This window comes from Triplophysa rosa, linkage group LG12 (assembly GCF_024868665.1).
Source record: "Triplophysa rosa linkage group LG12, Trosa_1v2, whole genome shotgun sequence".
Lineage (NCBI taxonomy): Eukaryota > Metazoa > Chordata > Actinopteri > Cypriniformes > Nemacheilidae > Triplophysa > Triplophysa rosa.
Genome location: NC_079901.1, coordinates 22742591 through 22770110, shown reverse-complemented (window position 1 = coordinate 22770110; position 27520 = coordinate 22742591). Strand labels below are relative to the sequence as shown.

General features: G+C 39.7%; 4 protein-coding genes and 1 long non-coding RNA gene across 10 annotated transcripts in view; 3 read left to right on the top strand and 2 right to left on the bottom strand.

The window, feature by feature from the left end:
• iqsec3b (IQ motif and Sec7 domain ArfGEF 3b) overlaps positions 1-1262 on the bottom strand; it is a 28924-nt gene extending 27662 nt beyond the window's left edge. For 2 of the 3 annotated variants that reach the window (XM_057348498.1, XM_057348499.1), the window contains exon 1: positions 617-1262. In XM_057348498.1, the coding sequence (XP_057204481.1) occupies positions 617-1059 (443 nt within the window). In that variant the 5' untranslated portion in view covers positions 1060-1262. The remainder of the gene's footprint in view (positions 1-616) is intronic. The other variant, XM_057348497.1, reaches the window with a different exon arrangement.
• Positions 1263-9084, top strand: wash1 (WAS protein family homolog 1). Of its 2 annotated transcripts, none has more exons than XM_057348503.1 (11): positions 1263-1359; positions 2732-2872; positions 3860-3971; positions 4881-5027; positions 5103-5239; positions 5331-5466; positions 5577-5784; positions 6496-6669; positions 6837-6995; positions 7625-7693; positions 7942-9084. In XM_057348503.1, exons 2-11 carry the CDS (start codon positions 2733-2735, stop codon positions 8088-8090), a joined length of 1431 nt encoding a protein of 476 aa, XP_057204486.1. In that variant the 5' UTR covers positions 1263-1359; position 2732; the 3' UTR covers positions 8091-9084. The 2 variants fall into 2 exon arrangements, with proteins under 2 accessions (XP_057204486.1, XP_057204485.1); XM_057348502.1 differs by lacking the exon at positions 1263-1359 and adding an exon at positions 1387-2146.
• Positions 8789-19833, bottom strand: ddx11 (DEAD/H (Asp-Glu-Ala-Asp/His) box helicase 11). Of its 2 annotated transcripts, XM_057348500.1 has the most exons (26): positions 18534-19833; positions 18237-18449; positions 18085-18171; positions 17865-18001; positions 17735-17783; positions 17535-17642; positions 15002-15089; positions 14663-14871; positions 14409-14561; positions 14282-14328; positions 13610-13689; positions 13493-13534; positions 13326-13393; positions 13196-13234; positions 12989-13115; positions 12274-12402; positions 12070-12182; positions 11856-11928; positions 11678-11781; positions 11168-11317; positions 10436-10504; positions 9854-9954; positions 9537-9621; positions 9388-9463; positions 9130-9284; positions 8789-8901 (listed from the first exon to the last, which is right to left on the bottom strand). In XM_057348500.1, the coding sequence occupies exons 1-26, from the start codon at positions 18660-18662 to the stop codon at positions 8866-8868; spliced, it is 2667 nt and encodes an 888-aa protein (XP_057204483.1). In that variant the 5' UTR covers positions 18663-19833; the 3' UTR covers positions 8789-8865. The 2 variants fall into 2 exon arrangements, with proteins under 2 accessions (XP_057204483.1, XP_057204484.1); XM_057348501.1 differs by lacking the exon at positions 18534-19833 and having other exon boundaries at positions 18085-18164; positions 18237-18320.
• LOC130563091 (uncharacterized) lies at positions 9185-11292 on the top strand. Of its 2 annotated transcripts, XR_008964041.1 has the most exons (4): positions 9185-9299; positions 9442-9551; positions 10113-10132; positions 11179-11292. It is a non-coding gene; the product is annotated as an uncharacterized LOC130563091 (long non-coding RNA). The 2 variants fall into 2 exon arrangements; XR_008964042.1 differs by lacking the exon at positions 10113-10132 and having other exon boundaries at positions 11179-11271.
• fkbp4 (FKBP prolyl isomerase 4) lies at positions 12060-26282 on the top strand. The gene is made up of 13 exons (XM_057348504.1): positions 12060-12146; positions 12320-12456; positions 14499-14587; positions 19811-19923; positions 21408-21552; positions 21672-21814; positions 21922-22042; positions 22116-22272; positions 22370-22460; positions 24490-24573; positions 24717-24902; positions 25083-25322; positions 25418-26282. Exons 4-13 carry the CDS (start codon positions 19834-19836, stop codon positions 25499-25501), a joined length of 1341 nt encoding a protein of 446 aa, XP_057204487.1. The 5' UTR covers positions 12060-12146; positions 12320-12456; positions 14499-14587; positions 19811-19833; the 3' UTR covers positions 25502-26282.
• Positions 26283-27520: the final 1238 nt, after the last annotated feature.

The window sequence follows — 27520 nt, the reverse complement described above, 5'->3', positions numbered from 1 at the left end:
GATGAGAAGTCGTAAGTGAACACACACACACACACACACACAGCCCTCTTTCTCTCTCTCTTAGTGTGGTTTAGATTCCAGCTGGCGGATAAGCTCCACATGCACTATGGGAATGTCACTTAAAGCCCCACTTTACACACAAATCCGTGTGTGTGTGAGCAAGTACACACATGTATTGTGTGGGTAACTGGCAACAAAGTGTTCTCGTGTTTATTTATAACACAGAAATGAATGCTTTAATGGTGCATAAAAGTATCAGACGTTTGAAAGAGCGAATGTGTTAAACGACAATTATTTTTCTTTCATCTTAAAGAGTGTGTGTTCACTATAAACACACACACACACACACACGCACGCATGCACACACACACACACTTATCAGTCCAAACCGTTTCAACAACATTACAAACCAGCTTCTAGTGAACACTTTAAATGCAAGTGCGTTGCATCATCATCCAATAATAATGTGCAATAAAATATTTAGGCATTGCACAGTGAAATTTCTCTGTTATGTAATCCTCCTGATGGCGCAACGTAATCGGTCCTGACAATTCAATGCTGTTAGATCGCCTCGTGTTAAATGTTCTACTACATGCATGATTTTTCAAGAACTCACTCGGATGCTCGTGGAAGTCCCACAGCTCGACACATGGTGGCAGGTGTTTGTGGGACCAGGGAGCGACAGCAGGGGTCCTGAGCTACATCATCATCTTGATCAGGGGGTTCTGGACTTGCACTGCTGGGTCCAGCGGGCACAAGCTGCATGTCCTGCGGGGAATGATGCTGCTGGGTTGGCGTCCTGTCTCTGCTGGAAGGGCTCGTTCGGGGCAGGCTGGAGGTCCGGGGGGGCGGAGGCGGATGATACCGGGGAGGGTGCCGGTGATGGCCGCTGGAGTCCCGTAGCTGCCGGTTCTCGAGCACTAAATCTTCCATTCGGCGCTCGAGTATGTCTATCCGATAGCGTTGGGTTTGGATGAGACTTTGTTGGTTCTGCACGATGGCGGTGAGCTCCTTTAGATACAGCACCGCCTGCAGAGGGTTATCCAGCAGACTCGACATCCCGGTGATGCTTTTCTAGAAAACGAGAAGAAATGATGCGATTTCAGTGAGATGTTTCAGTGGCAGTGCCACCCAAAATATCCCTCGCGCTGGTTAATATTGAAATGGCTGAACCGGTAGAGAGACCGAAAGAGCGAGAGACCCCCGCCTCCGCCTCCACCTCCGTGCCCAGAGCGCGCATGAAGGGATGCGCGGGATGGTGCTGCTGATGCGAGGATGTCAAAACAGAGGATTGAAGGAGGCGGAGTAACGTTCGGGAGTGACGTCGTATGGCACGCAACAAGGCGCAATCACAGACAAGTTTGTTTCTTTAAAATGTAGAAACGACAAATCGAGATCTGCTATTGCAGTAGTTTTTACAAGTTTATTTACCAACGTTTTTGTTGCTTAGTTACCAAATCAATTTCACGTCCTGAAACGTAAAAACGATTGTTTTTATAGTAGGCTATTTTGTTTATTTGTTACTTTGTCCATATTATTTTGTGCATTAAATGTTTTTGTCAGTTATCACCATTATGAATATTGCCAATGATTTTACTAAAATAAATAAATAAATATTTTTTTATTTTGCTACAGTAGCCTAGCCGTACTGTATGTGGTTGTTCATTGGCCCACTTTTACTATAATAAACCCTTGGCTTTTTTATTTCACTTCACTAATTTAATTTCAAGTTTATTATATAATTATTAGTCCTTCCGTCACTTTCCGTATGACTAACCTCTGTGACTTTTGCCTGCTTATTTATAATGTTCTTACACGCGTTATGATTTATATGACATTCCTGGTTTTGCCTGGTAGTTTTGTTTTGTTTTGTTATTGTTATATTCATAATAACACAACAAACACAACTGGAAAATGTTCCCACGCTCTCATCCGTACGACTTCATGCAGCGATGCGCAAGTACCGCGAGAGCGATTCGAAAGCAGACCGACCAGTGCGCTCTCCAGTCGCTCTCGCGGTACTTTGATGTCGGCAGCTTCTTCGCGTTTTCGTCACTCGTCACATGATAATGCGGAAGTTTTGCGCGTGAAAGACTCGGCGCATCAAGAAGCGGAGCGTCTGTGCTTTTGACACATAAATGGTCAGGTAAAGTGTTTCCTTTTAACATTATTTGTTTTATAGCGCTGGTTTGCTTTATAGACATCGCTTTTCCTCGCTGCTGTGCTTAAATTCACTGGAGATAGTAGGATGATCGCATTGTTCAGATAATGAAGATCAGTGGATGTTGTCACAGATTTACAGTCTTAATAAAGTGTTCGCATAACTGGACACGTTATAACAGTGTTTATTTAAAGTTTTTCTGACCCTGTCTGGAGTCGCCTGTTATCATGTGACAGCCATTGGGTTAAGCCTTTATGTTTGTTTCTCTTGCTTATGCTTCTAGTATATATATATATATATATATATGAATAATTAATAGAATCAGTTAATAAAAAAGATAGGAATAGATGGGAACTCTTTCAACACTGTTTAAAAAAATCAGGTACGATTTTAAGAAGCTGGATGATAAAATATAAGAGAACATTTTTGCAAGTTCTAGGTAAAGGGTTATTACATTAAATATGCTAAACATTTATCCTAAACATTTGAACGGCAGTCTATCTACTGACACACACACATATATACTGTATACATATATATATATATATATATGCATGTGTGTGTTTGTAGGATGACACAGAAACGTTACCTGGAGGGACAGGTGTACTCTGTACCTCTGATCCAGCCGGACCTCAGGAGAGAAGAGGCTGTGCATCAGATCACTGAGGCTCTGCAGTATCTGGAAATCATATCAACAGACATCTTTACCAGGTAAACAAACATACATGATCTTCAATCACTTTAAGATCACTTTCTAGCATTACATGCATGGATTATACAGGACATAAGTGTGTTAACATAACAGCTGTTTGAGCTGGATGCTCACGGCTCAACAATAAAAATATTGTAAAATATAAAATATAACTTTCTATTTTTGTTTTTACGTTGAACTTTGCAAAAAAGCTTTTCTGATTTGCTGGGCGTTCTTGCAGTTTCAGCCAGTTAGATAACTGTACATTGGTGACATATTTAAATCCCAGTAATAATAAACCTTACTGGTTGTGGCATACAAATACAACACAGCACTAGTCTGACAAAGTAACACATTTATCTACTTTGTTTGTATAGGAGAGAGTTTAGGCTACACAAGTCCAGGGAGAGAGATACAATGAAAGTGCATGTTTTGCATAAGATGCAATTGCGTGCGAGACTAGTGAATGCTCAAATATGCTAATGCCAGCTGCACAGGCTGGAAAACCATCCACATCGTTACCATGACAACATGGCAAGTAGGGGTCCAGGGAACATATTTGTGTGTGGGATGAAGCTGTGCTTTTCTAGGTCAGCTCCATTAAGCCGCACACTCACTGTTCTCTATTCTTTTTAACGCCCACCCCCCTTTCTTTTAGTCACTCTTCTGTCATTTTCGATCTCTTCTAATGTAGGGTTTTCAGACCGCACGTGGCGCCGCGGGCTGTAGAACGCATCCACTCCGTAATGACATTATGACTGTACACATGCAGAGATTACGCATTCATTGTCACTGTATTCTGTTTATGTTTTCAGGCTGTGGCAGAGCAAACTGTAACAGCTTTTACAGCCAAGGGATCTTATGCTGTTGTGTTGAGTTTGTCCCCAGGTGCAGAATGGACGAACAAAAAGTTATAAGTGGCCTGTAAACGAGTTGAATAGAATTTGAGTTGAACAGCGGCAACCAAAAGACTGCATAATATTTTGGGGTAAATGTGTTCCCGGCAGGGTGTCCCAGAGCGTGGAGAAGAACCGTGCACATCTTCAGTCCGTCACAGACCGGATCAAACTGGCTCAGGCCAGGGTCCAGAAGATCAAAGGAAGCAAGAAAGCCACAAAGGTGAGGAACCTTGACAGTGAGTCAGTCACACATCGGGAGCATAGAAGAGAAAATGATTCTGGTCCACAGTAACTTAGTAACAGTCTGGAGCTGTAAGTGAATATAAGACTAGAGTCGCATAGCGGTGCAGTGATGTCTCAAGAAGGGACAGGTGATGTGATTTAAAAGATTAAGCAAATTATCCTTCATTTACAAAATTATGTATACTAAAAAATTAAATCAAATGACTTAATAATTATTGCTTTCTAAAGAAGTGATGTATACGTTTGATATAATTCAAAATCTGCTAAAGGGGTAATAATGGAACAACAGTTTTAAAAAGTTAATTTTCACTATTATTTACAACAGGATCCATGGGTTAAAATAACAATAAAAGCATTGTGTATTAAAATCACGTCTTTCCTGTTTAAAAGAATAAACTCGATTTTCAGATCAAATTTGCGACAGCAGATTGTAACGTGCCAGTCTCTTAATAACGTGATTTATTTAAGACACTAAATAAACTTCATTCTGTGAATTAAGTATAATGAATTACACAAAAAGCATTTCAGACGTCTCCAGCGGGTTTTTTAATTACCTAAAAATCCTATATTGCTCACCTCTCAATCATGTTATCACGTCTGTCAAAAGCTTAGCTTTTTGTCTGATGGAATATTAGAACTAACACACTCGTGGGCATCAATCACTTTACTGAATAACTTGCCGGCTTAGAAAAACTAATTATTACCTTCCGATCCATCTGTTTGTAAATCCACAAATCATTTGAATATCGTGACATCAGTGTCTTTCAAAAAAACAATGTGGACATCTTGATTAAGACAATTATCAAAGCTTGATAAAATGTTGTCAATTTTCCAATATTTTTTATTGATAAGCACATTTTGACTCCTATAATATGTGTTTGTTTAGGTATTCTCCAGCGCCAAATATCCCGCTCCAGAGAAACTGCAGGATTATTCTTCTATTTTTGCCGGTGCTGTTGATCCCGCCTCCCAAAAGCGTCCTCGCTTTAAAGTTGAGAGCAAGCTCCGCCCACTGGATGACAAGGCCCTACAGGTAAACGGGTTTCTCTGTATGAAACCTCCTTTCCCCCGTCCCTGCTATTTTTTAGTGTATTTCCGTGTGTTGCAGGAGAAGTTGATGTATTTGCCAGTGTGTGTGAACAGCAAGAAGCGTTCTGAGGATGAAACAGAAGAAGGTTTGGGAAGTTTGCCGAGAAATGTGAACTCTGTCAGCTCCTTGTTGCTGTTCAACACAACAGAAAACCTGTGAGTACAAACACACCTACACAGATTTGGATAGCCAACGCAACCTCATTAACACTGATATAATCATCGCTATGTGTTTTCTCATGTGCAGTTATAAGAAATATGTGTTTCTTGACCCTCTGGCGGGCGCTGTGACTAAAACACACAACACACTGGAAACCGAAAAGGAGGACAAACCGTTCGATGCACCGCTGTCAATCACCAAGAGAGAGCAGCTTGAGAGACAGGTAAGGTTATGAGGTCAAAAATAAAAACATTTCTTTTACTTCAGGTTTGGTTGAAGACAGAAAATAAGAGTATCAGATGTTGATTCATCTCTTAACACGTTCTCTTTCAGACTGCAGAGAATTATTTTTATGTACCAGATCTGGGTCAAGTGCCAGAGATCGATGTGCCATCTTACCTGCCTGACCTACCCGGCATCGCTGATGACCTCACGTACAGCGCTGACCTCGGCCCGGGGTTCGCACCATCCGTTCCTTCCAGTACCAGCATCCCGGAGCTGCCCTCTTTTGGCACAGAACATGATGAATCTAGTGGATCCGGTGAGAGCATTGTCTGAGTCATGTGATACGATTGTATTGAACTATTGTGCATACTTGGAGAACGTTCTCCCCGGTCCAAAAAGACAATTTATTGAAACTAAGCTGTGAAAACAGCATGCACATTTTAGCAGGGTGTCTTTGGGAACATGTTACTATGTAATGTAGGATTACAGAAAATCAGCATGTATTTATATAGATATCTTAACACCACTGCAGCAAATAATGATTTTCATTGTCCGCTTTATTCAAAAGTTCATATAAAAGTTATAAAACAAATACTGTGAAAAAATTATAAATAGATCCATGATATGACTTTTTTAAACGCTTTAGGTTTTATTAATATTTTGAATTGGCTTTCATTTCATTTTTTGTTTTAATGTTAATTTTAGGTACTTTTTTTGTTTTTTTGCTATTTTGTTTTGTGCTTTAATCATTGTGTTATTTATTTATTTTAAAATCGCTATTTAGTTTTTTAGTTTTAGTTTAGTTTATATTCATTTTGAGACAATTTGATGCGTTAACTGTAGTTTATTGTTTGGGCAACATGTCTAATTTCCATTTAATTTTTTCAAATAATATTTAGGCTGTATTTTATTCGATTACAATGAACAGAATTGTTTCAATAGTTTAAGGTAAATATAATAACCCTACTTTAAACATGATTTGCTAATATCAGCTGAATGAATCTGCATTTTGTTTTTTCTTTATAAGACTCTCAATTCAGACTTGAGGCTCCTCCCCCTCCTCCTCCTCCACCACCCCCCCCACCAGAGCCCATCCATGCATCAGCCCCGCCCCCTGGATCGTCTTCAGCCGCACCCCCTCCGCCCCCGCCTCCACCTGCACCAGCCAACACTGCTGATACAGGTCAAACTCCACCCGCAGGTAAAACCTGCATGCAAAAATATAAGTTGTTTTTATTGCTATGATCACAGAACTGAAGCCTTAACACTGACTTGACGTTAGGCAAGCAATGAAAGGCTTCTGTCTAATGAGTGCATACCCTAAAAAATAAAATCATAACCGTATTGCTTTGTGTGTCGTTGAATTAGGTACGGTTAAAGGCGCCCCCACTGAAGTGCTCCAGCCGTCGGACGGGCGAGCCAGTCTGCTGGAGTCGATCCGGAATGCCGGCGGTATCGGCAAAGCCCAACTCCGCAACGTGAAGGAGCGCAAAATGGAGAAGAAAAAACAGAAGGAACAAGAGCAAGGTCAGCCGGGTGTACATACTGGAATTCATCGTACAGAAAAAGCAGTACTGTTAGACAGTGTGTGTGTAATTACAGGATGTTAATGGCTGTTATTAGAGGAAGAACTCATTAGTAGTGTTTACTCATACTGAGGTTAGCGATAGGAATAAACCCATACGTTTTCTACTTTCAATTGCAGTGCAACATGAAAAAACGTAATTTCTGAAAACATAAGGAACTCATTTTCATCTTGAAATATTTGTTTCACCATCGGCGTTGTAGGGAAAAGTGCTGTGGCATTTGAAAAGGTCAAATGAGAAATTTACTTTCATTAAGCCTTTTTAAATCTGTTTGACATTTGCTCTTAAATTGAATAGCCCTGGACTCAGACTCTAAATTCCACTTTTTTATAGATATTATCAATTTAATATTTTTTATTTACCATCTCTGAGAGGTAATGACAGATGATTAAGTCCTTGGATGAGAGTAAATGCCAAAAAGACTTGAAAGATGAAATCTTTTGGACGTATTCCTTCAATGAAACGCAATCTATTCGCTACTTCCTGCAGACAATACAGACACGCACGTGCTAAATTAATGACAGTATTCATAGATAAAGCTTAAACTAACCTTCATCTCGATGTTTTCAGTCGGGGCAGCGGTCAGTGGTGGAAACCTCATGTCTGATCTCTTTAATAAATTGGCAATGCGCAGGAAAGGTGAGTCTGAAATAGACCTATTGCAATCAATTCAATTGCTCGTCACAATTTTGAAACTCGTATAGAAAATATAGATTACATGGTGTAATAACATATTGTATTATTGAGGTTTTCTGAATATGATGTACTTTGACGAAACTGAAGTTTGCTATTTGAATTTTTATTCTTATTTCCATAATTACAGTCCTGTCATTTCAGTGCCTCAATCTGAGGGGCAGTGCTAACGTTTCGCTGTGAATATCTGACAGGTATCTCTGGCAAGGTTCCAGGGGGCGGAGACTCAACAGAAGCACCCAGCAGCTCGGGCGGAGCATTTGCCAGGATGTCAGACGTGATCCCGCCCCTTCCAGCACCACAGCAACCAGCCGCAGATGATGAGGATGACTGGGAGGCGTAACCGTGGTGACCCAGGGTCAGATTATTTTGTAGGACGACACGATATCGTCACTCCAAGGACAGCTGTGGACGAGTCATTTTGCCAGATTTACATTGCTTACGTATTTTAAAGTTCTGTGAATGTACGGAAATGAAGATGTGGTGGAAATCTAGCTGGAAAGAATACACTGAAACTGATTCAATTCATAAATCCAATACATTTTTCAGTTTTTATGCCTCAAATGGCTTGAAAAAAATACCATATTTAATTTGATGTGAAATTACAGTAGATTTTATCATAATGTCCAACCCGAGACTCCGCAATCAACAACATGACACGTCTGCAGAACGTATTTCTATGTAAATCTATTTTGGAAAACGTTCCTATGCACGCTGTCACGTTCAACAGTTTACATAAGAATTGCTTTTATGAATTATTTACAGAGAAATTCATTCATTCAGCCATCAGGCTTGTACTTCAACCCAATTTCATATTTATATACAGAAGAATGTGTTTTGTGTTTTTTACATCGTCTAAATTAAACACTCATCTCTTGCGTTCTGCAGCTTTAGTACAGTTTAAAATAAACTATGTGCGTTATAAATCAAGCATTTAAATCACAAAAACCAGAAGCTTTAATCAAAATCAAGATCTCGGAATGAACTTAGAAACGTTGAACTTCAGAACCTGAGGACAGAGGTGCAACTGAATATTTAACACGTCCTGAGTGCAAACACACATTCATAATGCAGAACGCACAACTGGTACTTCAACACGCGCAGCCGATGAGATCTGTTCAGAGCGACGGCCTCTGGCGCTTCTCCAGGAAAAACTGTGGAGGAATCAAATAAATGATTAGACTGTGAACATACTGCCAGCAAACATGCTCGTCCTGACAGCATCCGCTCATTACAACAGAGAGCACAGCTGGAGAACACCGAGTCACATTAACAACTGTCTGTCTCATTAAAACATCACACAGCTGGATAGACGAGCACATGATACGACTGCATTCTCTATTAAAGTGTTTTTACTTCGTGCTTTTTTTTAAACATCTCACCTTCCTGATGCTGGCGAACGCCGGACCAAAGCTAGTATGCGTGCGTGTGCTGGATCGAATCCACTCAGGAAGTTTCTGCAGCGTGCCTGTTCGTGAGTAACGGTGGTCACACAGAACGATGCACGCGTAATCGCCACGGTGACGGATCGCACGGCCTGCGTGGACAAAGGGTGAGAAATGATGCCGCTTCATTTTTCTGCATGTTGAATATTTAACACTATAATGAATCAGCAGTCCACAACGCATGGCTCCACCCACCGATGGATTGATTGACAGCTTTCATGCAGAGACTTTCTACCAATGCTTTCCCAGGACTTTTGCCATCTATGTGAGGCTGAGACGGGAGGAGACGGAGTGTTAGACATGTCAGATGCCTTTTATTTGTGAGCTGCTTAATGAATTCTCACCATATGTTTGTCCAGGTAAGCCATCTTCTCCTGAAGCTCTGGTGACTTGATGTTGGGATACGGCATTCCAACCATAACAATACATCTGAACACATACACATACAGTTTTTATTTAACATTAAGTTAATGCCTGTTTTCTTAGATATTTTGACTTGGGCCCTGCGTTGAGTCATTGACCACTGAATTTTTATCCAATTTTGTGTAAAAAAAAAAAGATATCTTGGCAATCCAATAGAATGATTCCTGAATGGCATATGTCAAAAATCAGATAAGTTTTTTTTTTAATAAAGATGAGTTAAAAAAACAGCCCTATTCACCTGCCCAGGTCATCGGAGAAGTTGATTCCTTCACTCATTTTTCCTCCAACCACAGAAAATAACAGCGCCCCCGTCTGACCGCCTTCAGCGTTACTGCAACGCTTTAGAAAACAATAAATCATGTAAAACAGCCTGATGTCATCTAACATACTTTTAAGACATACTGACAGATTTTGGTTATTACTATAAAAAATACACAACACCTTATAATACACACATACAGCTCTGAAAATATGTTTTCTCTATGTACTATTCGTAGGTATGCGTTCAGGACTTCAGGTAAATGATCATTTTTGTTTCATTCTGTGAACTAGAGACATCATTTCTCCCAAATTCCATATAAACACATTTTTATTTGCAAAAACTGGTCAAAATAACAAACAATATACAATGTTTTCAGACCTTGAATAATGCAAAGAGAACACGTTCATGTAAGAAATATGATTTTTATCACAGTTTTCATGCTCTTAGAAATAGCTATCATGTGTAGAAATGCAAGTCAGAGGCAAATTTGGAGTGGTCTCTTTTTTTTGCCCAAATCTGAATACCAATCTTCGAATACATTAACTTGCACAAACATACCTGAATACATTTGGAATAGTCACCGAGCACTTGCTCGACCTGATTGGCTTTCTTCGGCTCCTGGAATATCTGAAACACACAACAGCATCTTAACTAACCAGTTCACCATGTCCACATCATTTAAAGAGGTCATATGGCGTGAATACGTGTTTTTCTGTGTCTTTGGTGTGTTATAAGTTGCCTGTGCATGTATTAAACACATAAAATTGCAAAAATTCAAGTGTGGGAACAAAAGATGCATTCTATCTAAAAGCGAATGCTCACCCAGACCTGCCTGAAACGCCTCAAGTAACCACACCCCCACAAATCTACGTCAGTTCGTGGTATGATTTGACTAAGACCGCCCAAATGTATACGCAAGTAAGGTGGGCGTACCTGTCAGTACAATTGAAGAGGAACCTGATGTTCCAAATACGGTAAGAGGCGTTACATTTCCGTCACACGCTTGCAGTATTCCACCAATCACTACGCACTGGTTAACTGGCCAATCATAGCACACCTCGCTTTTCAGAGCTTTGTTAAAAATCTGCGCGTTTCAGAGAGGCGGGGCAAAGAGGAGATTCAAACATGCACAGTATGTGGAAAATACAGCGTTTTTAACCTTAAATCGTGTACACACTTTGCATTACATCTAAAACAAACGATAATATTTGTTTTAGCCGTGTCATATGACCCCTTTAAGAGTTTGCATATATGAAGGCCAAGAGTGTAGCGTCTTCTGTGTTTGTGTACCTTCTTTTTAGACTCTAAGCGCTGGAGGACTCCAGTACTCTCCCAGTGTCCCAGAATTCTCTTCTCGTATTCGTAGGAGGGGAAAAAACAGACCACACCCCCTGGTACGATGTTACACAGGTTTGATAGAACACGACCCGTTTCTTCCATCTAATGCAAGTAAACAAAAAATATAACTTCCCTCAATGTCACATTCAATTCAATTCAATTTTATTTATATAGCACTTTTCACAATGTGCATTGTTCCAAAGCAGCTCTACAGGAGCAAATAAGAAAAACACAGAAAGGTAAAACACAGCACAGTGCATGGTGTTTATAGACCAAGCAAGATCATTATAATAAATAATATCTAATAAATAAATGAATAAATAAATAAATAAATGAAAAGTGTGATTCAAGAATCTGTTTGAAAACAGTTTGGCAAAAGTTAAATCGAATCCTAATTCACTTTGAACTACTATGTGTATATTAGCAGATATATTAGTGGTGCATTGCGTTTGTGTGTTTTACCATCTGTGGCGTGTCCCTGGTTTGAAACGTGAACTCCAACTGTTGTCCTGAGGGGCCAGTGCAAAGGACTGTGGGTAGGATATTCTCAGGGGGTATGACATGACCTGAAGCCATTACACAACATAGTTAAACGCATAACACGGAGCATGGTCAACAGAGAAACGGATGTAAAACTCACCACACGAGAATTCCAAAATGCTCTCTTCTGTTACTCCAGCCGAGAACAGAAGCTGCTCTTTAAAATCCGTAACCTGCAACCGAGCCACACCAAATAAGCGTCGTTTTAAATGCACACGTTGATATTATTTGATAAGCACTATGTAAGTGAAGCAGCTATGTCTCCATTAGCCCATGTAAAGTTATGGTGTGTGTGTGTGTGTGTGTGATCTGACGGGCTGCATGGTTCCTCCAGCGATGATCACGGCCCGGCTCTCCTGGACAATCTGTGCAAAGTGAACGGCTGCGTTCAGTAAGAGAAACTTCAGGCTGCTTTGAGCAAGACATGCTGGATGATGGATAAGAAGAGAGGGAATGTGTGAGAGATTGAATGTTTTATTTAGAGTTTTTCTGTTTGGATGCTCATTAACTTCACCAACCCTGTCTTTGTATTACCACTCGTCCATCTTTGTTGGCGTTCGTGAGAGCAAACAGGAAACTCTCAACCAGCATCATTGGAGAGGCCATGGTGGGTTTGACCTCTACTGCCACCTGCTGTTCTGAAACAACTACAACATCAACAATACACGTGTGATGTAGTTCCCATGGACAGAAAAAATAAGGTAATGTGGGATTTGATTTTATGGTGAAGAATGATGACATGTCATTTGTCATCATGAATGATACCCCAAACCGTGAGGCTCATTAAAAGGGATGGTTCATCCAAAAATAATAATTATGTCATCATTTATTTACCGTCATGACACTAAAGAAGATATTTTGATTTCTGTTCATGAATGGAAGTCAATAGGGGCCAATGTTGTTTGGTTACCAACATTCTTCAAAATATCTTCTTTTGTGTTCTGCAAAAGAAAGAAAGTCATACAGGTTTGAATTGACATAAGGGTGAAAAAATGATGACAGAATTTTCATTTTTCGGTGAACTATCCCTTTAACATCCACTTTTGAGTGCACTTCACCTAGGGACCATAATACAGAGAACATCATAGGCAAGAAACCACCTAGCAACCACACAGCAAGACAAATCATATAAATATAATAATGTATTTTTATATATTTTACTCAATTTAATTATTTCATTATACTGTAACGACAACTGTAAATATCATTAAGTTAAATGTAAGATTTTGTTACCTGTCGGTTTGTTCTGCAGCGTCTGCAGGTAACGCTCGAGTCCTGCTATATGACGATTCTCTTTGTTTTTAGAGCTTGATTGCATGTTTATACCATTGCCTTCGTATTTCTCCACAAAACCACACAACTGCAAACAAGACACAAGATCAATACGCGTGTGTATTTGTGAGTTTATGCACTTTTTAAAATCTTGTAAATGTGTCTCACCTTTTGGCTGATCATGCTCTTCTCAAAATATTTCTGAACCTTTAGTGAACAAAACCACAAAACATGGCAACAGACGCATGGCAAATAGCTTGATATGAATCAGGACACTCAAAGTGTAGTTGTGTAATACCTTAAATAGATTAATGTTATCACACTGAGCCCTAAACAGGAAGTCGTTAATGGTCAGCAGCTCACTTCCTGTTTTGGAAAATATGCAAAAGCAGAGCAACATTGAGTCACGTATGAAGAAAACAATAACCGGCAGTTTATTAGATTTAATGTGACATGTTTGTTTACCTGGTTGACACGACTGGGTGTTTGGATTCTGACCCACTTTACCTGTTAACACACAACAACAGTATTGATACAATTTTCAAACCCACACAAAATACAAAACAAGATCACACATCTGACCTCCAAGCGTGCACACAAGTCCCTCCAACACAAAGAGAATCTGTTTGATGTACATCAGGTTCTTGGCCTTTAATCGACTTCTGCAAACAACACAAAATTGCAAAATATTATGATTGTTTTTCAATCATAATCAAAAGTATGTGTTCTTTTCAATTCAGGATTGCAATATACTGGTTGCTCAAAGAACAGCTGCAGAAAGAATTAAGAGACCATTTCAAAATTATTTTCAGTTTTTCTGAATTTACTCTTTATAGTTATGCGTTTAGGTAAAATGATTATTCTGTGAACTGCTAACATTATTCCTACCAAATTTCAAATAAAAATATTGTTTTTATTTGCATTGATTTGCAGAAAATGAAAACTGGAGAAACAGGTGAAAAGAACATAAAAGATGCTCTATATTTTTTTCAGACCTCAAATACTGCAAAGAAAACAAGTTCAGATTCACTAAAACAGGAATATTTCTACACGTGTTGAGGAAAAGTTAAAAACATTTTTTTTTATGTCATAACCTCGATTTTTATCACAGTTTTGATGTGTCTTGTCATTGCTGTTGGTTTACTGTCACTCCTGAGGTTTGATTTTGTTGAAACTGGAATGACCACAATACATTGAACATTCGGAATGGTCTCTAAATTCTCCACGGCTATATACAAGAAAGCTTTATTTTACCTGTAGCGCTCCGAGTACTGTGAAAGCTGTGAATGAGCCCTGCAGATCTAAGACATCGAGAACACTCATTAGTGACCTGTGCTGAGTGACTGTGTGTGTGTGTGTGTGTGTTTGTACAGGTGTGTACCTGTGCTCCATTCATTTCTACACTGTGTATGGCTGAGATGGTGTCAGTCAGATTATGAGCCTCGTCGATGATGACAATCTGATCTTTCAGTTTGATCCCGGAAGCTTTGCGGGTGGCAGCGTGAAGCAGAGTCTGATAAGGCAACACCACCACCTTTGAAGGAGAGAAAGTAAGCTGCTGTGAGTATGCATACTTCCCTGCTATACAGTGTGCAAGTTATTAAAGCAGTGCTCTGGATGGCACGGTGTGTGTACCTGAGCTGCGGGTATAGACATCCGTGTGCTGTAATAAGGACATGTGTTCGTCGCCCGCCCGTGCTGTAGGAGCTGTTCCACGTCTCGCACCTTCACCAGCACCTCGTCTCTCATTGACATCAGATTCTCAAAACCCGAGAAGGGGCACGTCGCCTTGGCAACACCGCGGCGACGCTTCGGCTCAACGTCTGCCGCCTTTTCTGGTTTCCCTGCAGATGGAGGTCGGAACGGTGTTTAACACATTTCTGTCAGTCTCTCTTGATAACGTAATCAGTGTGTCATTTAAAACAGCAACACCGCTATGTCGAAATTGGCAGACGGTGTGTTTGCGTTTCTGACCGTGTTTGTTTTTCTGCATTTCCAAACAGCGATCATTCATCATTTGGACGCTTCCCAGACGCACAACCTCTGGATTAATGCACAGGTTCTGAAAAATAACAAAACATCATCTGTTTCGCATTTGATTAATGCATCAATGTGAACGATTTCATAATGTTAAATAAAGTGTTTATTAGTGCTGCTAAGCCAAACATTAATATTACTCATACTTAAGGATTACATAGTGGTTTGATCACATCCCTAATCCTCCATAGTGCGCAAGTCGGATGCATAACTCACCCTTAGTTTGCGGTACCGACACGAATGCCACCGTAAAGTGATAGTTCACCAAAAAATGAAAATTCTGTCATCATCATTTACTAATTTTCTTGTTATTTTAAACCTGTATGACTTTCTTTCTTCCGCAGAACACAAAAGAAGATATTTTGAAGAGCGTTGGTAACCGAAAACAGCACTGGCCCCCATTCACTTCTATTGTATGGACACAAAACCAATGCAAGTGAATGGGACCAGTTAGGAGCATTCTTCAAAATATCTTCTTCTGTGTTCCGTGAAAGAAAGTCATGCATGTTTGAAATGATAAGAGGGTGAGTAAATGATGACAGAGTTTTTATTTTTAAGTGAACTAACACCTTACAACTTTTTTCATAATTCCCTCACCCTCGTGTCATTCCAAACCTGTATATGACTTTCTTACTTCTGCAGAACACAAATAAAAGTTATTTTTGGAACGTTGGTAACACCTGAACATCCCCATTGACTTCCATTGTATGAAAACAAAAGAGACATTGCTCAAAAGATCTTCCACAAAAGAAAGAGTCATATACAGTGCTGTGAAAAAGTATTTGCCCCTTCCTGATTTTTTGCATATTTGTCATGCTTAAATGATCCAGATCATCAAATTAATTTTAATATTACACAAAGAAAACCAGAGTAAATACAAAATGCAGTTTTTAAATGATGGTTTTATTTATTAAGGGAAAAAACAACCCTATGTGAAAAATAATGGCCCCCTAAACCTAATAACTAGTTGTGCCACCCTTGGTGGCAACAACTGCAATCAAGCGTTTGCGACAGCTCGCAATGAGTCTTTCACATCGCTGTGGAGGAATTTTGGCCCACTCTTCTTTGCAATATTGTTTTAATTCAGCCACATTGGAGGGTCTTCGAGCATGAACAGCCTTTTTAAGGTCATGCCACAGCATCTCAATTGGATTTAAGTCCGGACTTTGACTAGGCCACTAGTCCTTTATTAAAACCTTTATTTTGTTTTTTTGGTGGACTTGTTGGTGTGTTTTTTAGATCATTGTCCTGCTGCATAACCCAAGTGCGTTTAAGCTTGAGGTCACAAACCGATGGCCGGACATTCTCTTTAAGGATTTTCTGGTAGAGCGCAGAATTTATGGTTCCATCAATTATGGCCAGTCGTCCAGGTCCCATCACACTACCTCCACCATGTTTGACTGTTGGTATGATGTTCTTTTTATGAAATGCTGTGTTAGTTTTACGCCAGATGTAACGGGACGCACACCTTTCAAAAAGTTCAACCTTTGTCTCATCAGTCCACAGAATATTTGCCCAAAAGTTTTGGGGATCATCAAGATGTTTTTTAGCAAATGTGAGATGAGCCTTTGTGTTCTTTTTGGTCAGCAGTGGTTTTCGCCTTGGAACTCTCCCATGGATGCCACTTTTGCACAGTCTCTTTCTTATTGTCGAATCATAAACACTGACCTTAACTGAAGCAAGAGAGGCCTGCAGTTCTTTAGATGTTGTTCTGGAATCTTTTATGACCTCCTGGACGAGTCGTCGTTGTGCTCTTGGAGTAATTTTGGTAGGCCGGCCAGTCCTGGGACGGTTTACCACTGTTCCATGCTTTCTCCATTTGTGGATAATGGCTCTCACTGTGGTTCACTGGAGTCCCAAAACCTTAGAAATGGCTTTGTAACCCTTTCTAGACTGATACATTTCAATTACTTTGTTTCTCATCTGTTCTTGAATTTCTTTAGATCGCGGCATGATGTGTTGCTATTTGAGATCTTTTAGACTACTTCAGTTTGTCAGACAGGTTCTACTTAAGTGATTTCTTGATTCAACAGGTCTGGCAGGAATTAGGCTTGAGCGTGGCTAGTGAAATTTACCTCAGTTATTCAATTCATCACAGTTAATTCATGATTTACCAAGGGGGCAATTGTTTTTCACATAGGGTCAGAAATGTTTGGATTGTTTTTTCCCTTAATAAATAAAACCATCATTTAAAAACTGCATTTTGTATTTACTCTGGTTTTCTTTGTGTAATATTAAAATTTGTTTGACAAATATGCAAAAAACAAAAAATCTAGAAGGGGGCAAATACTTTATCACAGCACTGTACATGTTTTGGTGAATAAAATTAATTTTGAAGGAACTATCCCTTTAAATAGCGTGGCTTGTTGCTATTATATTTCTATGCAAACAGATTACAATTTCATTCACACGAATGATAAGATGGCAAAAAAGCCAGAAACACAGTAGGTAGGGTGAAAATGATGTGTACCTGTCTGGAGCCCAGACTGACCAAGCGAACGGTGTCCCCAAACGGACTCTTCTGCACTTCATGAACAAACTGCGCCAGCTGAGAATGAGTTCTGCTACAGTAATAAATCTACAGACCAAAACAAATATGAAACACGTCACAGTACACATGCACAAATATCTTCAAGTTCACCAATTTAGGGACGAAGAGTGAATGTGCACCTTAGTGACATGATCCTCTTCCAGATCTTCATCATCATCATCGCAAAGCCTAGAGAGACAACCGAATAAGAACTCAAGTGTGGACAACAGACCCACTAACCCATTTCTTCGCCTACAAAATGAATAATACCTGCTTTTGGGTGTGGCCTCCTCATCACTCTGGTACTCTGCTACAATAAGCCCCTCCTCCTCTGGATCTTGCGTTTCTGACTCCGCCCCCTCTTTGCTTCGCTGCATCAACTTTACGGTCTCCTCATCCTCAGCTGCCTGACAAAGGTACACAAGTAATCTGGTATTTTCACTGGGTAAATCTACATGACAGTAAAAAAGCAGACCCTCAAAATACTCACTTTTCTCTTCATAGCATATCTGAGCTGGGCGTTGTGTCTGATCATCTCCAGTCTCTCCTCTCTTTTCTTTCTTTTCAGTTCTTCATCCTAAATACAGTTGACATTTTTTACAAGTACATGACTTGATCTAAATATCTGATCTGTACAAATACCTTTAACTTATTCACTATGTCTCTCTCTGCCTTCTTCTGGACAAACTCAGACACCCAGTCTGGCTCAGATAGTTCAGTGCTGTTCTTCCCCTCCTTCACAGCATCTCCTTTCTGTAAACCTTCAGCATCAACAACCAGAAGTTTGGCGGCCTCCTTTTCCTCGTGCTCTCTCAGCCATGTCAGTGCACCACAAATAAGACTTAGAGACTTTCCCTGGAAGATCAAAGCGAAGTTCAAACCCTCACAATAGCCATCATGTCAACTATTGAAGGCACGTGATTAAAACTGCAGACTGACCGTGCCAGTTGGACTCTCAAATATACCAACTTTGCCTTGATCCAGAGCCGTGTAAAGCGCATCCATAAAGCTCTCCTGGATGGGATAAGGTTGAAAGGGGAAAGGAAACCGGCCACTTTTGCTTTCCATGATGTGTGATTGAAATTAGCATTTAAATTTAGAACAACGCTGTTAAACTACTGACAAAAAAAACTCATCGCAATGACAACGGAACATTACTTCAGTTTGATCTAAATCAAAAACTACATGTATGGATTTCATTTAGATCGCATGTTGCGATAAAGAAATACATAAACGTAACCAGATATGAAACCAAAATAAAGAAAAACGTGCTGATCGCGAACACTTCCTCGAACAAACGCGCCAGTCTTTCCCCTCGGCCAATCAAAACGAGGGAATACTTCTTACAGAATAGGGACGCATGTCAACTTCCAACCCCTCGCGAAGAACGAAAAGACATTACATCATTTAGCAGCGGATTCAGTTAAAACAAACCTAAAAATGAGGGAGCATTCAACATTTTTTTTGTAGAGTCACGACTCTTAGTTAAAGGAATAAGTCAGTGAAAGGCAGTCAATGCTACTATTAGTTAAAGGGAAAAAAGGGAATAAAAGAAATAAACCACATTCAGGCAGGAGAGGCAGGAGAATTCTTGTAATTCAAGACAATTCCAGAATTACATGTGCTGTGGTTAAATCCCCCAGTTAACTTTATGCAGCATTTAATCTCCTTTATGTAAAACCCCTCTACAGAGGATTGTAATATATGTTTAACGTGATATGAACACTCCCTGTAAACGTATCTAATTATTATTAAATTGTACTAAATAAATTAGTATGCATTATGAACAGCATTTGAAATGAAACGATACAAACTGTCAATAGAAATGTTTAATGCGTTTTCGTTAATGACTGTAGTTGGGTGTGTTAGCGACAGTCCCTAAGGTTGCCGTTCTAGACTCTACCGTCTCCTCGCGCTCGCGCTAGCAGCTCTGGAAAGTTCGTTGAGCCGATTCAGGTTGCATCGGCGGGGCCGAACGATATATAAACGCCTCGCACAGTCCGTCTGGGGACTTACAACCGCATTTAACGACCACTAATCGTGAAATACAAACCCTCGAGTCTTCTTGAACACAAAACGTATTTCCAATAGCTAAATTAAAGCCGACTTTATACGTAACGTTACAGACGTCCAGTCTCGACTGATATCTTTGGAGGTAGAAAGACCCGAGAGTCGTTCTGCGAGGAGAGCTAATATATACTTGGACTTATTTTAAGGGAAATAATTGTCAAAATCAAAGATGACTGCAGAAGAGGTGGTGAATGAAGGCTGCAGCATCCCCATCGAGGGTGAAGACATCACTTCGAAGAAAGATGGAGGTGTTTTAAAGGTAAATACTGCAGTGAAATGAGCCGCATTGACTATTGAAGGAGGTGTGACTGAGTGAATGCACGCTAGCGCCAGTGTATATACGTGTTTACTTCAGCATTTTGAAGAATAGACAGCTGTTGCACGTTTTAAAGTGTGAATAAATCGTGTTTTGCAAACTGTTTTGATGGTATAAAGGCGTCTAACGTTCTTTTAGTAACGTTAATTGTGCAGCGTTGCTAACGTAACGTTAGATGTTTCTATGGCTAACGTTAGTCTGTTTAATTCCCGTGTGTGTGCGCTACACAACGTGCAGTCTCAGTTTATTATGCAACTGAGTTAATATGCATTTAAATATAATTGATATATTCGTTGATGTATATTTTTATATGGTCAACATTAGCTTGTTAGCTAAGCAGGTTGTCTGAAGTGTTGCACGCGCGCGCTGTACTACAGTACATTACAGTACGCCATGCAATGACTTTTGCCAAACATCTCCTAATCTAAATGGGTAACTGTGATGCACGAGATAACTGTGTGTTTATTGTGGTCAATAGGTTTGAAATGTGGTGAAATCAATGACACGCCATTAAAAGCACACGTGCAGTATGGCGTTTCTGTAAATATCTTCCTTGTTCTAAACTAGATCAAGAAGATCTGTACAGGTGGACAAGCAGACAGGAATAACTTGTTTGTTTTGCACGATGTGCATGATGATCTACTATATTCAACTGCATTGGATATGATTTTGACGCGATGTATGATATAGTCATTTTCTTTTGGCAGATACTGGTATTTGTCACTTATTTGAACTTTGGTCTGTAAAATAGATCACTGTTTTAATCGTTTTTAAAAAGCAAAAACACATGAATTAAGTCTGCAATAGAAAATATGATATTTGATATATCAAGTTCTTTTTTAACTTGATATATCTTATATTGTTATTTACAATGGAGTAATTGTTTTATTGTTATGAAATATTTTGCTTTGAGTTTAAGGCACATTCCAAATAAAATGTACTATTGGTATAAAAAAAACAAAAAAACAATTCTCTCCAAAGCCTCCATCCCCTACTCCAGTTCACAGCTGTAATTTCATAAAAATGATAATTTACCATTTTATCTCTCGGGTCAGATTTTGCATAGTTTTATGGCATTTGATTTCAACCCACATAAAGTAACTTTGTAATTTTGTTTCGAACTGAGCAGTTACCGATTGCAGCTTACTAGGAGTTTTTTTTTTTTTGCTGCGTCATTAAATCATTTTTATGGTTGGTTTGGACCATTCAACAGGCCAACATTATAAGAGATTAAAACATGATGAAAATCAAAAATATGGGTGCATTTGCTACATACTAATTTAAGCTAATTTATCTGTTATTCGTCTAGCATTGAATAAATGAAAGCGTCAGACGTGAACATGTTTCTGTCCTGCGGTCTTTGAATATTGAGTACAGGGGTGTGGCGCCCAGTGCAACTAACAGATCGATGTCTCTCTTCTCTACAGCTGGTTAAGATGGAGGGTACAGGCACCGAGTTGCCTATGATCGGTGATAAAGTATTCGTGCACTATGTTGGAACGCTGCTGGATGGCACACAGTTCGACTCCAGCCGTGATCGAGGGGAGAAGTTTTCCTTTGAACTGGGAAAAGGTGGGTGCCTTAAGGGTCAAGTGAATTTTTATGATTTCTATAATATTTCCTCCCTAAACTTTTTGGGCAAGCAAATTGCGGAATATAGGCACGGATGCTGAGTTAGTTTTTATTCACAGGTCAGGTGATCAAAGCATGGGACATTGGTGTGGCCACAATGAAGATTGGTGAAATCTGTCAATTGATTTGCAAACCTGAATATGCCTATGGAGCTGCTGGCAGCCCACCCAAAATCCCACCCAATGCTACCCTTGTGTTTCAGGTGAGACCCAGTCATGAGTAATGCACAGGACACACGATACATTGTGTCTTAATGCATAGGTTTATCAAAATCACAAAATTACCCATTTTAACGTGTGTGTGTGTCAGGTGGAGTTGTTTGAGTTTCACGGGGAGGACATCACTAATGATGAAGATGGGGGAATTGTTCGCAGGATCATTACTAAAGGGGAAGGTTACACAAAACCTAATGAGGGAGCGTCTGTGGAAGGTAAACAGGTTGTTCTTACTTGAGCTCTTAACAATTCTTTTCATAATTCTTACACCGTTATTCTTTATGTTAGTGTGTTTGGAGGGCAGTCACGAGGACCGCGTCTTCGATGAGCGCGAGCTAAAGTTTGAGGTGGGAGATGGAGAGAATTTTGGTCTGCCTCCAGGTGTGGAGAAAGCTCTGCAGTCGATGGAGCAAGGGGAGGAATCACTCTTCACCATCAAACCAAAGTAAAAACACACTTCACACACTCCCTTAAAACGTCTCGGAATGTCTGTACATGTGGCTGTATCAAGAAATGTTTTTTTTTTCGCCCTCTTATCTTAGGTACGGTTTTGGAACTGCTGGCAGTGACAAATTCAACATTCCACCTGGTGCTACCCTGGACTACAAAATCAAACTGAAAGCGTTTGAGAAGGTCGGTGTGACCTACTAAATGAAAGCAAGGCAAATGCACACTCGCATATTCAAATTACATGCTAGAACAGACAGCTTTACCTTACAGAAGGGCTTTTCACACTGCGCTTAACCCTGGGTTATCTTCATTTTTAACCCCGGGTAAACAAACATTTCACACTTGTGATTTTGAAGCGGGGTTATCCCCGCATTTTACCCAGGGTTATGAAACCCTGCCCCAAAGAAGGGTTAGCACCGTATTGCGGTGTCAATGTGGGCAGTGTGAAACGAAGCGGGGTTGAATGATACGACCAGGCGCTTAGCAACGGACACCCAATCAAAAACTGAACAGTGCTTACCTCATTTCACAAGAAACACTGCGCTGTGTAAACAATCCTTTGAGGGTTTTTTTTTATTTATTTGTTAAGTAACGTCTTAGGAGGCTTAAAACCGGCAAAAAGGATTTGCGTGGCGTAATTTTTTCCCATATGCGGAACAACGAGGTATTCGGTTATTTAAAGTGACCACGCACTATTTTTATTGAGTCAGTTTGACGCTGCAGTATTTATCCAATCATGACTGTTGACACCGCAAATATGCAAATAAGAATGTTAACCTAGGGTTTAGTGATGTACAGTGGGAAACATCAGGTTATGAATACCCAGGGATATCTCTTAACCCCTGGTAAATTATAAGCAGTGTGAAACGGATAACCTAGGAATGGATTCTGTTTACCTGGGGCTTAGAATAACCCTGGGTTAACGATTTCAAGTGTAAAAACCCTAGAGAGGAAGTCTTATTTCTAGGGCTGCAACAACTAATCGATAAAATCGATAATAATCGATAATGAAATTCGTTGTCAACGAATTTCATTATCGATTAGTTGGTCTGTGACGTCACTTGCGAGCTGCGCAGTTATAAAGCAAGCGCGTCTTCTTCCCTTTTAAAATGACTGTTTTAGATATGTCTCTCCGTGCAGCATGAGCTGCGCAGTTTTAAATGCAGACTTGTCTCTCCGTGCAGCGCGAGGTACGCAGTTTTAAAGTCCGACGTGTTCTGCATGCATCTCTTCAAGCTGCGCAGTTTTAAAGTTTAAAGGGGAGAGGTGTTTTAAATGACAAAATTAAAGATTATATTAGTAAAACCCAATTTGTGGCGTTTGCACTTTGCAAAGTACATAATAGGCTAAATACCCTGATTTGGTGGTTTATTTAGTTCAGAGGTGGGTAACGAAGGACATTTACTTGAGTACTGTACTTAAGTACACTTTTTGAGTATTTATACTTAAGTATTGCTTTTACTTTTTACTGTACTTCACTACATTTGAATGACAAATATCTCACTTTTCATGGCACAAAAAATGATTTCCTTGGCCGACCCTCCCCTCGCTCCCACGTTTGGGAGAGACTATTGTCAGTTGCTTCTAGACACACCTGAATCAACTCACCAGGTGTGTTAATTATCACAACAGAGACGTTCACACCATTTTGGGAGAAGGCTAATGAGTTCAGTTGTGTATACTTTTCCCATATCTGATTTACTTATTATAAGCAAAAGATGTAATTACATTTTTATCCGATTAATCGAAAAAATAATCGTCAAACTAATCGATTATCAAAATAATCGTTAGTTGCAGCCCTACTTATTTCCATAACACAGCACCAAACCGAAGTGCAAAAATAACGCTAACAAACATATGGAGGTCCACAGCAGACATATAGTATTATTGTTTTGTTTATTTATTTGTTGTTTTCTCAATAACCAAGACTTAATTATTATTATGAATCTTACCTTTTGTTTTGCAGCCATATGGTTGAAATGGAAAAGAAAGCAATCGAATGATATAAAGTACCTTTTATGTATTAAATACTCTATTCACAGGATATTTGATCTTCTTACTTCATGAGCTTCGTACTTATGTCATGTACAGTATAAAATATTTTTGGGTTGATTTCCAGCAGAAATAACTATCGTGAGACATTCCGTTACATGTGTAAAAAGTCGCTGTTTTGCATGAACTTGACTTGAAGATGTTGCGTCCTGTCCCGCAGGCCAAAGAGTCATGGGAAATGAGCTCAAGTGAGAAACTGGAACAGAGCGCTATCGTCAAAGACAAAGGAACTCAGTATTTCAAGGTAGAATTTGACTTAATTTTTACATCCCGTTTTAATCTAATCGGGAATTCGATGATCGATGGTTTTACATGTATGCCAGTGATGAAAGTGTCCTTGCTGAATGATCGACATTGATGATGATTGAAGTGTGTTTGTGTGCACAGGAAGGGAAATACAAGCAAGCCGCCGTTCAGTATAAACACATCGTGTCATGGCTGGAGCAGGAATCCAGTCTGCAGGGGGAGGAGGAAGACAAGGCCAAAGCACTGCGATTGGCTGCTCACCTTAACCTGGCAATGTGCTACTTGAAACTGCATGAGCCGAGCCCTGCCCTCGAGAACTGTGACAAGGTAGCAGGATTATAGTTTGTCTGAATGTTTCTTTTTTTTTTAAACACTTCCTTCTTGAGTTTCGTCATGACTAATGTCAGCGTTATCCTACATGAATTGCAAGTAAAAAAATACCGCCACGCCAAATTGGTTGGTTCTCACATTTCCCTATTGTTTATCTTTTCGTTTCTTTGTGCGCAGGCACTGGAGCTTGACTCAAATAACGAGAAGGCTTTGTTCAGGAGAGGAGAGGCGCTGTTCGTCATGAAGGAGTTCGACAGGGCGAGAGTGGACTTCCAGCGCGTCACTCAGTTGTATCCAGCCAATAAGGCAGCAAAGAGCCAGATCATGCTCTGCCAGAAACATATCAAAGAGCAACACGAGAAGGACAAACGCCTTTATGCCAACATGTTCCAGAAGTTTGCAGAGAGGGACGCCAAAGTAAGTGCAGTTGCTGGTTCTTGGTCACCGCGTGATCCAACATTGATCCACCAAATTTCTGTCGTGCTGAACGAATGCATCTTTGTTTTTAACAGAAGGAGGCAGAGCAGGAGAAGAAACAGAACGGCACGGTGATGGAAATCGATGAAAACACACCCCTAGAACAAACCGCAGCATAATAGCACGCTCGTGTGCGTGTTTGTATGATTTACTGTCTTGTGTTTTTTGTTGTTGTTGTTGTTGTTTTTTTAAAGAGGTTTTTTGTACCTTCTATGATGATTTCCCCATGAAATGACTGTTTGTGTGAGCTTGGACGCTTCAGTTTTTAATCTGATGTAGCAAGTCGTTCGCTTTCCTACTGTGGCCAGACCTTTCTGGCCAGGGTGTGCACTCGCATGTGATTGCACACATGTATAAACGCTTGTGTGTGCGTTACTGTAAGGCAGCTGGTCGACCTGGCTGTGTTCTCTCTGCTGAATCTCTTAAGTTGACGGAAGGTGGAAATGAAATTCTCAGCCTGTACTGCAGCCTCTCCTGAAACCAACTCCTTTATGTGCGTGTATTCATTTCAGGGATTATCGTTTGATTGTTCTAGTGAACAACGTCACCAAAATGGGGAGATTTTTATCATGTTAAAATAAGAGGTGCTGATCTACGACCTGCAGCCTTGAAAGACGTTTGTCGTATTGTCCCATCATCTCTCTCCTGGTGAACAAGATTCCAAATGATTGTTCGAAATCAGGTGTACACAGTAATCTCATGGCTGTTATGGGAAGGAAGGAACATTTGATGAATTCTATAATTTCTTGTCCCCGAATCCCTGTATGACAGAGTCCTAACCAGGACGAAATTACGTTTTTGTCATTTGTGCAGGTGAAAGAAACACAAAGATCTGTTCTGTTCCCATGTCCTTGATGCTCCACTGGCATTGACTAGAACAATAAAACAAGCTCAAAATCCTCCTGCTGGTTTTTGTCTAATTACTGCCTTGATTGGAATTGATATGGAAGGAAATATGTATTAGTTTCATGTGAACTGCAGTCTGTTAAAACAGAGAAACTAGAATAAGGTTAGTTTAGTAAAACATTAGTCTTATGTATACTATTTTTACATTAGCAATGCAAGGTTTGAGTGTAATGTGCAGAGGCATGGGAAGTTTTTTATGGAAAGTGTTTATGCTGCCATCTGCTGGAACTGTGGAGCTCTTGCACCTCTTAAAAGTTATGAGCCACATGTTAACAACAGATAATTATAGTAATTTCCATTTTAATACGGTTTAAACATGCCAGATTTAGAAATGTTTAAACGTCATGTAAAAATACAGAGAAAAAACAGATGCACTTAGGTTTAAAATACGTTGATATATTTTATTTATATTTAACTTTTAGAAGATGGTTAACATCAATTAACATATCAACCCCTTTGAATTCATTCTGAAATGCTCCACTTTATTATAGGCTACTATTGTTCATTTTTATCAAGTTAAAATAAAGGCATGAGCTTGTATAGCCCTTTACAGAAATACCTTCATAAATTACAAACACAACCATATCGTTGCTGTCCTTCTGAAACGTCGTATCTCCATATTTTGTGTTTTTTTTTGGCCATAAAGCATTATTATTAGTAACCTTTTATGTTTTTCACTGTGTTTTAAAAAGTATCTAACAAATAAAAAGTATCAAAAAGTCCTTGAATTTAGACATCCGAGGTTTTGGAAGGACAGCAGCGATATTAAGTTTTGTTGAAAGGTCCCAAATACTGACATAACATTTATGACCCTGAAAATGTAACTATGGTATAAATAATTCTGTAATTCAGCACATCTCTTGAAGTGTATCGGTTATGATATGTAACTTTAAACAAGGGGTAGTCATACAAATTCCATTTAATAACAGTATTAAGGACACCTTTATTTGGGAACATGCACAACGTCCCACTTGAATCTTTTTGATGTCACACAAATGTTGAATCATGTCTTGAAGATTATTGTTGATGCGTCATGATATCTGTTGGATTAAAATTTCTTCAAACACAAACATCTCACTGGAATCAAGAGAACTGGAGGTTTTTATGTGCAGTGCCTACATGCTGTGTCACTTGGCAACTCAGAGGCCAGCAGGGACACCAACAGTCCCCAGGCAACACACATGCATCTTCATCAGTTCAGCACCCCCCGGTGTGCATCGGTGGTTTTATGC

Coding starts and splice junctions, on each gene's coding strand:
- wash1 (XM_057348502.1), top strand. Junction 3,972..4,880: donor GAAGCAAGAAAGCCACAAAG/GTGAGGAACCTT, acceptor GTGTTTGTTTAG/GTATTCTCCAGCGCCAAATA. Junction 5,785..6,495: donor TGATGAATCTAGTGGATCCG/GTGAGAGCATTG, acceptor TTTCTTTATAAG/ACTCTCAATTCAGACTTGAG.
- ddx11 (XM_057348500.1), bottom strand. CDS start 18,662: ATGGAAAGCAAAAGTGGCCGGTTTCCTTTCCCCTTTCAACCTTATCCC. Junction 17,643..17,734: donor AAGAGGATCATGTCACTAAG/GTGCACATTCAC, acceptor TTTGGTCTGTAG/ATTTATTACTGTAGCAGAAC. Junction 13,690..14,281: donor CAGTACTCGGAGCGCTACAG/GTAAAATAAAGC, acceptor TGTTGTTTGCAG/AAGTCGATTAAAGGCCAAGA.
- fkbp4 (XM_057348504.1), top strand. CDS start 19,834: ATGACTGCAGAAGAGGTGGTGAATGAAGGCTGCAGCATCCCCATCGAG. Junction 21,553..21,671: donor TTCCTTTGAACTGGGAAAAG/GTGGGTGCCTTA, acceptor TTTTATTCACAG/GTCAGGTGATCAAAGCATGG. Junction 24,903..25,082: donor CCCTCGAGAACTGTGACAAG/GTAGCAGGATTA, acceptor CTTTGTGCGCAG/GCACTGGAGCTTGACTCAAA.